The following is a 9,836-nucleotide window of genomic DNA, read 5'->3' as shown; positions in this document are numbered from 1 at the left end:
GGGTGGCTGAAGCATGTAATCAGAGCTAGGAGTTTTACCAAGAGGGTAATGGATGAAGAGGAAGATGTCCTAACAGACAGAGTCTAGTATAGAGAAAAAATCTCAGGCTGACTTGTGAGGAACTGGTGGGTGATGGGAAAGGGTCAGGGCACATGCAGAACTTCACAGGTATTCTGAGATGTACTTGAAGAGGCATGAAAGTCAGTTTGATGTTAGTAACTCAGAAATAAGTAAGAATCCAGGTTCTAACACCAGGGCAGCCAAAACATTTGATGTGTAACTAAATGGAAAGAAACATCAAAAACAATGACTACAACTATTGACACAGAACAGATGACCCAAGAAAAAGGTCAGCAAAACTTAGTTGATAAAGTTCAATATACCAAAGTATAAGGTGGCTTGACTTTGAATTTTCAAAAAGGTTCTGGTAATTTTTTTCTGAAAGCTGTTAAGAGCTAAATCACTTTTCTAATCTATTCCTTTTCTTCTCACTGTACTTGTGCAGATGTGTTGCAAACATACTGATTTTATCTTCAGGAATGCTCTTATTTCCCTTTCCATTTCCTCCTCCAAGCTTAATGTGGGGAGATAGGAAAAAAAAGACAGAATATCTGCATTTCTAACAGTTCCCTGTTTTATTGCAGTACATCAAAGTAGGTTAATATTAAGTGTGTTACCAACATAAAATAGTGGTGGTGAGTCATTTTTACATTGTTGACTTTTCCACCTTAAATATTTCTGTGCAAAAGAATCTACATCATTGTTCTGTAGCAGAGAATCTCTTACAATGTCCCCTACAACACTGAGGGCATTAAACAAAATAGTGAGAAGAGGCAAAAAGCAGAATCTTTCCCCCACACGCACACTTGTCAGCTTTTATACTCTAAAACAAAAAAAGTGATTACATCTATGCCATGCAAAACTGTACAATAATATTACAATGAAAAACCTAAAAAACATTTTAAAAATAAATGATATGAAACTGTCATACATAAAAAGGCAGGTATAATTGCTCTGAAATACCAACACTGGTTTGTTTGTGGATTTCTTCCCTGTGGATGAGACTTTCTTAAATGCAGAAGGAAAAGAGGTTGTACTGAGCTGCAGCCGGAATGAAAGATAGTTGGAATTTAGACTGGAAAGCCTGCAGCAGAGCAGTTTCTGGGAGTGTTTTTCAAATACAGCATGAACACAAAGCACACAGAAGGGCGCAGTTTGTGTTAGTGCAGAAAGTTGTCCCATTTCCTCCATGGAACTGGCTCCTATAAACAAAATAACCACAGCAGAAGCTTTGATTCTCAGACTAAGGCTTAGGAGGTGTGGGTACTTGCACTACAATAATTTTTACCCTTAATGCATTAATTTAAAATTAAACAGCATATATAAAATGGAAAAAAAAAAAACAAACAAAAACCACTCAACCAAAATAACCCTTCTACCCAAGAGCATGTTTGTCCTGTCCTGTGTTAATACTCCAACTGTTTTGTTTTGAAAGGCCGACACATGCTCTGTGAAACAGCTAGACACAGTAAAACTACATTTCTATTAAATACACTATGCTTTTTGGACTTTTCTGGTGTGACAAGACCCTTAACTTCCCTCTGCCCTATACCTGAGAATAACACATCTGGCTTGTAATTTTATCAGAATCAAACTGAAGAGGTAACATTCCTGACTGAGTTGTAAAACTCGTTAAAGTGGGCAAAATGCACATTCGTAACAAGCCACAGCAACTAACTGAGAGGAAAAGAAGCAACTACTTCACCACAGCCTCAGGAATGTTTATTTTGAAACCACCAGCTGTCTTCTACAGGCCAAAGGCAGTAGAGAAGCAAGTGCTCTAACCCTGTTTTTGAGTTTATGAAATGTGGAAGGAAGCCACATACCTGTGCGTGCACGCGTGCAGGGGGAAAACTATTTACCAAACCTTTTACCAAACCTTTTCATTCTATAACCTGGAATCCTTAGTAGCTGCCTGAATCTGTTTGGATCCTGTATTGCCATCAAAAAGCTAAAAAAGAAATGCAAAAAAACCCCCACCAACCCATATGTTTAAGCAGTGTCAAAAATGCAAACACCTTCAGTCTCAGCCAAAAGGAAAAAATCAGCTAGATACATACTGTGTACAGAGAACATATGCTACAGTCAAAAATTCAGCAGGAGATTTTAAGCTCCCTGGACAAAATACAGCCCTCTAACTGTGAAGGTGAAGCAATGCTACAGTGCAAAGTAGCAAACATCAAACCTTAAGAGACAACTGTCTTTGAGATATCAGTCAAAAGTCTTACAGTTCAAATGACCAAGTTACTTGTCCTAGCCCAATGAGTATTTTAAAAAAGCTCAGCTTTAGTATGCATACGTTTTCAGTGTTCATACCAACAAAAAAAATGAGTGTGGTTTAAAATTGAGTGTATAATCAAATGGTCCCCAAATGTGTAAAACAAGTCCCAGGGCAATTCCTCACTTTTCAAATAAGAGATGTGGTCATTTGCTTTTCAACTGAGAGAACAGTTGCTGTTTCTCTTTCAAACAGATGCGTATCAAAATGCACAGTACCAAAGTAACGATTAAATACAGTAATCCTAAAGGAGACTGCCAAGGCTTAGAAATTGTGGTGTGTAAATGTTGTAGGCCTGTGGAGCTCTTGTCCTCTGGAGCTGAGTTCTGTAACACAGCTGACCTACGCTCTGCCTGAAAGCATCAGTTATTTATATCAATAGCTTGCAGGCACTGTAACAGAGTAAACACAGAGGTTTACTTGATTTAATTGTGTGCTGTGTTGTGGCTCTTTGGGTTCCATTTTCAGATAGAGCATTTGCTCAACTGCAAAAAAAAATCCACAAAAAAGATCCTGTGACCCTCTTTCAGGGGACTGTCATGCAGGCTCCTCTATCTTAAATCACTTCTCTCAATGTCAAAATAAGATTAACGTTTAAATAGAACATACAGTAAATACAAAACTAGTCTGCAAGGGCTCTGAAAAATGTGCGGACGTGATTCACCAAAAGGAGGGAGTTGTGGGGAAAAAGCAGTGGCTATACTTGAAGCAATATGCAGCCTTTAAAAAGAAGCTGATGTGGAATTTTAATAATGCCAATAACACCCTGCCTCAGAAAGACTGAAAACTTTTCAGGGGGAATGAATTTTAAGTGTTTAGCTGTCTGCTAAAGCTTTTAATATTAAATACCAGGCTAGCAAAAGTAGTAGCTCTGAAGTGAAAACAAACAACACACCAGCTTGCTACTCTGAAAAAAACTGAACAGGAGAGAGCTGGGCTTTTGATATGATGGCTTTAAAGAAATTTTCTTGAATTCCTGTCCCAAAATAATGAATGAGCTTCAAGCCTCTTGATTCAGAGTAGAAGAGAAATCTTACCTAGGAGACCCAGCATGATTAAATGGATTAGATGATCTGTGTCTCATTCTCTATTTCACACTTAGATCATACCTGGAAATGACTGTACATGGTTTGAACTTACCGGTAACTTCTATCAGGGAAGACAGAAACTGGAAAACTCCAAATGTCCCTACGTGGGTAAAACACTCTATACTGCTGACTGCAAGAATATGGAATGGTTTAGTAAGAGCCATAACAAGTTTCTGAAACCCACAAACACCAGTATTCTAAATACAAAAAGCCCTTATATGTTTGCGTATGGTCATAGCATAAAGCCAGCAACAATACTACTGAGAGGTTCATTTGAACACACTCCCAAATGAAAAACACATCTGCCTTGCTAACTAAAGAGAAGAGACATCTTCCTCTTACCATCCATTTGCACATCTGTCTCTCACTTTATTCTGTCGTCTGCATGACCAGCTTTTTATTTAGTTTTGCAACTTCAGTGGGCTCTGTCTTCCACCGCAATACTTCCTGCCCTCCAACCTGACCTGCTATTGGAACCAAACAGCAGGTGAGCACATAGAAACAACGGCAAATTGCACAAATCTACAGCATGGCTAGGGAGGGAGAGGAAAGCCAACCTTGCCAGCATGGCAGTTGTGGGTGGCTAGGCATCTTTGACTACCACAGTGTGAACAGTGTGAGGTCAGTCTTCAAGGTTCTTCCTTGCTACAGTGACAGTATAGCCAGCCACAGCTAGCTTTGGGCTAAGGGCACTCGTTTGCTGACGTGGATGAGCAACTAGTATTTGGTAACAACGGTAACAGTTTTCTGGTTCAGGATGGTCAAGGAGATGTGGAACACACTCCCTTCCGAGTTAAACCTGGTCAAAGGCTGACCCAGGGAAACAGTTTTGCTGCTGAATCCTGCTGCATTGAACTCCCTTGCTGAATAAGGACCTCTACCGTAGCGTGCCGTCAGGTTCCTCCGCTGCGCAGCTAGCACACAAGAAGCCAGGGCAGGCGCCTGGCAGGCTGGTGCCCTCGGTTGTCGGGGCAGGGGCTGCTTTCCAATTGTAATTTTTGCAAAGGATGGTGACTAACATGAAAGTAGGAATTACAGCTTGAGTTATGCTACCGCCAGAAGTAAAGAAACATCGTGAAAGCACTGCAGGGACGTCTCCCGGCAGTGCGGTGAGTGCTACGCGGAAGGACTATCTGTCCTGTGAAAGGTTTTAGGCCAGGCCTCCGAGTCTGTATATTACTGAGCATGAAAACAGGGACAACACAAATCTTAAATTAAAGGCTCTCTTAAATAAGCATCCATCTTCTGCTGCATACACAATGCTTTTTTTTTTCTTTGAATATATACATACGTATTTTAACTCTAACATCTGCGTATTTATTTAAACTCTGTACTGTAGTAAAATATGCATCATTTTAATCAATAAGGATTTGCTGGCGACAATCAGATTGACATTCAAACGTGGTGGCTGAAAGCTTTTATGTGCCTCTGACATACTGATCGTTCCCCGTGCAGGGGAAGGGGTCTCTGTGCTACTTTTGTACAGTACAATGAGCTATTGTATGAAAACAAAATCCCTCTGAATTTTCTCTTGTTGATACTCGTCTGGTCTACTTAAGCTACTTTTTGGGAAGTGGAAGGGGGTGGGATAAATATGTCTTTAAAAATGAAGCAGCTGTAACCACAAAAATGAAATCGAGACTAATACAAATCTACAGCATCTGATATTCACCAACACCCTAGCTTTGCTCATTTGCTGCTGCTGTCAGATCTGGGGAAGGGAGGGTGAGGCAGTGCTGAACAGTGCTGAAGGGACCAGCTTTTACCTTCCTCGGTACCCCACTCCCAGATCACTTTCAGACAGGGAATGGGGAGGGTTAGGATGATGAAGGTGAGAACTGGAGCAAGTGAAGGGGACAGCCATGGGGACAGCAAGCTGCTGTGATGTCAAATCTGAATGCTGAAGCAGTTCATGAGTCCCAACTCACGTGGTCAGAGCTCTCCAGGGAGAGGCTCTTGGTCTTGTGAGGAGAAACTGGGCTGGGAGGGCTGCTGAGGTTGGAGCTGTTCGATGCAGTAGAGTGTCTCGGAGAGTCAGAGTCCTGCAGTGCAAAGACAGGGAACACAACCAGTAAGGAACAGGAGAGCAAGTTTGAGAGTGACTGAGGGCGTCTGAGCAACAGGTGACTAGATTCAAAGGCCTCCCTGTATTTTGCTTGTGTCCAAAAATACTGAGGAATTTTTTTTGCTCAGAATTTCCTAGTCCAGGGACACTTAAGAGTATGTGGTCAGATCACTCTGCTTTCAGCAGATGTAAGAACACAGCACCTGTGAGATTCTTGCAGCCTGCATGTTGCCATGGGCCTCCTGGTCAGCAGAGTTTGCAACTACATGATGCCTCTGAAGCTACAACAGCTCCTGCCTTTTCATAGATTATCATCTGAGATACTCTTGCACTAAATTGAAGAATATTTGCGGTATGGGCTTCATCACAGCTACCTCTTCTATATCACTTTCAGGGTATTAATTCAAAGCATCCTAATCAAGCTATTCCAGCTGGCTCTTCCAGAGTATAGTAGAACGCAAGTATATCTGAGCTTGAGTTTGGGCTAACAGCTGCCTTCCAGCTTCAACTGCAAGGATATATTCAGTACCATGAACAGCCTGCATGATCTCTTAATCTTCTCACTCCTTGAAAAGAAAACAGGCTGGGGAAGTTTTGCTTGTCAACTTCAGAGTGACCCCTCCCACGTAAAACATTCTTGCTTGGAAGGGCTGAGTTTAGCACAGGGCAGGACTGCAGTTCTATTATAATGATAGTCTTGTTCTGCACAGAATGTAAATTATTAGATCCAGTTTCTGCTCCAAATGAAATTATTACAGGATAATTCTTAAATTACCTTGTCAACTTCAGGCACTCTAAATGTCTAATGTGAAATGGCTGCTACAGTAGCTTAAGAGTCTTTGCAAATAAAGGGCAGAAGGAACATCACTACTTCACTATCAAGCTGTTACTCTACTGGAACAGTATTTTTGGGAGCCTCACTCCCCATGTGTCTCCAGGTAAGGAGCACAAAGAGAGTTTTCTGCATGTTAAATACCAGGACCAGAGTTCACACAGTTTGACCCAAGTCTGTTGTCAGGATAGCCTGAAATACAGGAAATCCAACTCCCAAAATTTGTAGCCATACCCGTGACAGAATTTAACTTCCTCTTTTTTACCGACACACTTGAATTTTCTCCTCTTTCTCCCATCACTCACCTCTCGCTCATAGTCCCTTGTTGGTGCATCGCTGCCTTGGTCCAGGCCACCAGAGGATAAGGAGCCATCTGAGGGTGATGCCATAGGCTGACGCTTTGCTCCATAGCTACCTCCTGAGAACTCCCTCCGCAAAGCACTGCCGTTTTGTGCAGACGATCCTAAAATGTGCAGAGGAATTAAACAGCATTACAGACGCTCGCCCAAGACACCAGAAATGTGGTAGCAGTTTCTCTGGTTAATTCTGCTTTCCTCCAGTATGTCCCAAGATGTTCAGCTCATGGCTTACAGGCTACGTGGGCTTTTATCTTGTCTGCTACCAGCTGCAGTTTTTCCTAGGGATTCTCTGGTCCCTCTCTTGGCGCATCAGCATTAGCACACTTTACCCAGCACAGACACAGTCGCTACATTCCCGATAAAGACAGCAGTTGGCAAAAACTGCTGGGTGGCAGCCTAGTTCCAGAGGCCTCGGTCCCAGGCAGTAGGTGGGTTGTATCAGCAGGTACGGACTAAAGCAGACACAAACGCTTTCTGCAAGCCATTGGCAACGCACAGCAAAAGTGGTGTGTGCTGTAGGAAGGGGGAAAAAAAACACCAGAAGAGCTGGAACACCAGCTTGCCGGTCTTGCCTCTGTTTTCACATGGTTCATTATTTAGTTTCTTGCCTGGTCTCAGCACAGGTCACTGTGTTGCCTCTGGCACACAAAGGCAGCCTGGCTGCACTAGAAAAAGTATTCCCAATGCAATGAAACTCTTCCATACCAGCAGCCAGCTTTCTTGTTGCACCAGCAGCAAAAGAAGCATCAAGAGTTCTGCAGAGTTCAGCAATGAAGTTAATAACCGTGGAGCTTGGGAACAACTTGCCACTGATTTAGAACACTCAAACATCAGCAAAGTAGTCCCAAGGGTAAGAATGTAACTTCAATTCTAACATCAGTTTAAAAAATTTGACAGATTGCACATGTGAGACTCTCAAATGTGCTGGCTGCTTATTCATGTGCTCCTCTGAAAGCAAGATTAAATACTGTGCTTGCCCTCAATAGGAATACAGCCAGCCATCACTTCAGAAAATCCCATCTAGCGGCAGTATTGCTAGAAGCAACTGCAGGTAGCCCTTTCCCTAAAATACTCGTGTATAAACCCCAAAGCAACACAGTTCCGTTTGCTTACGTGCTGCTAACCCGCTGCTTGCGCTCATTGATCGTCCTGGTTCTGTGCGGGATTTTGTGATCGATGGGATGCTGACAGAGCCACTGAACACGGTCCGACTTTCCTGAGGCCGAAGATTCTGCAACGCAGACACACACAACGACACGTTTACTTATGGATTGCTGCCTCAACCTTGGATGTTACGAAGTAAGACCCCAAAATACATTAAAACCCCAACCTTACCAGAGCTGAATTATCTGGGCAGCAAGTCAGCAAAATTTGCAAAATAATATTCTGCAGTTTAGTGCAGAGACTGGAAGCACACGCAATGCCAATAGTGAAGTGCTGAATTACATGGACATATGCAGACAACTGAGAGAGTATATCGAATAATTCAAGAATTTCCTTGAAAGGATGGGTTTGCAAGCCTAATGAAGCTGCTATAGCTATAATCAGGTTATATCACATAATGCATTCCTTCTGAACACAAACTTCCAAGGATCTTATTAAAGTATCTCTCTTTGATGCCATCATTTGTGCCATGCACGTGTAACTTTACACAATAGCCATGTTAAACTAATGCCTGCAGAGCTATGAACAGCGGATCAATCCGTATTTCAGTTATTGAATGTAATTCCAAAGGTATTAACACTATTACTCCAGACCTACAGCAGTGGAGCCAAAGAGACAATCCTGTTTCAGGCTGCTCAAAGAGGATGACCAGAGCACATTCCCCAAGGACGTTATGGAAATTTCAGACTGTAACAAAGGTCCCACCCCCTCCAAAGGTATTCTCAGAGTCCCTGAGATACTACCCATTTCTCCACTTGTATTTTAAAATGGATAATAAAGGCTTTTCAACGAATAGATTTTATACAGTTCAAACTTTATCAGCTAATTGCTATGAACCTGCTGTCAAATCCAGTCTTACAATGATCCTTAGAGTCATCGCTACAACAAACGCCTTCGCTTTTACAGCCACCCCTTTGTTTCTCATTCTCCCAGTCGGCTAGAAACGGCTGATTTTTAACATGCAACAAACAAGAAAGAATTAAACTCTATTCTCCTGTTCCCAGATCTCTCTCTAACATCAACAAAAGAGAATCAGAGACCTTATCAATGAAGAAGCCTTATTTAATTCTCCCCTCATGCACTGCTGCACTATTTTCAATGAGGATTTACACCTAAAGGCTTTACAAAGTCTTTAAAATTATTTGTGGGATCACACAGCTGTCTCTTGCTTACCTTCCTCCCCTCCCCCCCCCGCTTTTTTTAACCTTCTTTTGTAGTATAAAATAGTCATTTCTACTCCTGTGTCCTTCACCATGCAATAAATGATGTGGGTTACAGGCCAGAGTATGAGCATCCTGGCCGCACATAAGCAACAGAGGCTGCCCTGACAACACGTTAAGGAACTAATGGGCCAAGGAATAAGTCAGTGCTGCATTTTCAGAAACAAAGGGAAGCCAAGTGCAGCACCATGCAAACGTGCGCACTGGGGTTAGTACGCTGGTGTTGCAAGGAAGGTCTTTTGTACTTCTACAAACCTACAGCGGTTCATTTTGCAAAGAGAACGACTATATTTAACAGGATGGTTAACCGCCTCCATAGTGACTGAGCAGACAACACACAGGCATCACGGGAAGGAGGGAATGGGTGGGTGCATAAAAAAAAAAAAAAGACTGATATATTTTCATAGTGTTCTAATGATGATTGTTTTTCATGACCTCAGTTTGCAAAGTCCATGTAATTCCTCCTTGAAAGTTTCTCCACAAAGCAAATCTTTCATCGTTCTTTGTTCTAAAAATAAAAGAAGCACATGCCAGAGACCCTGGCATTTTGGACCAACATCCCTGGAAGTGATACGCATATGATGCAGAAAGGGAATTCAAAGAAAAATAAACAGCGGTTATTTGCAGTAGTCATAAAGCAGCAAAATGCAGCAGGTTAAAAACAAACTAAAAAATAAAAAGAAATCTGACGTCGCTTTACTTAAAGAGAGAAAAAGCCCCTCATTTAGAGCAACAATTCAAAGCCTAGATGGAAAATTCATCCCTCCTGC

The 9,836-nt window shown here is 42.1% G+C and overlaps 1 protein-coding gene across 1 annotated transcript in view; it reads right to left on the bottom strand.

Moving 5' to 3' along the window:
• Window positions 1-4,725: 4,725 nt before the first annotated feature.
• CDC42BPA (CDC42 binding protein kinase alpha (DMPK-like)) overlaps window positions 4,726-9,836 on the bottom strand; it is a gene marked incomplete at its 5' end in the record, with an annotated part of 75,158 nt that continues 70,047 nt past the window's right edge. Inside the window, 3 exons of the mRNA XM_009877103.1 lie at window positions 4,726-5,468; window positions 6,629-6,786; window positions 7,796-7,913. Of these exons, the coding sequence (XP_009875405.1) occupies window positions 5,337-5,468; window positions 6,629-6,786; window positions 7,796-7,913 (408 nt within the window). The remainder of the gene's footprint in view (window positions 5,469-6,628; window positions 6,787-7,795; window positions 7,914-9,836) is intronic.

This window comes from Apaloderma vittatum, unplaced genomic scaffold (genome assembly GCF_000703405.1).
Source record: "Apaloderma vittatum isolate BGI_N311 unplaced genomic scaffold, ASM70340v1 scaffold4159, whole genome shotgun sequence".
Lineage (NCBI taxonomy): Eukaryota > Metazoa > Chordata > Aves > Trogoniformes > Trogonidae > Apaloderma > Apaloderma vittatum.
The sequence above is the reverse complement of the archived record's forward strand: the minus strand, read 5'-3'. Positions and strand labels throughout refer to the sequence as shown.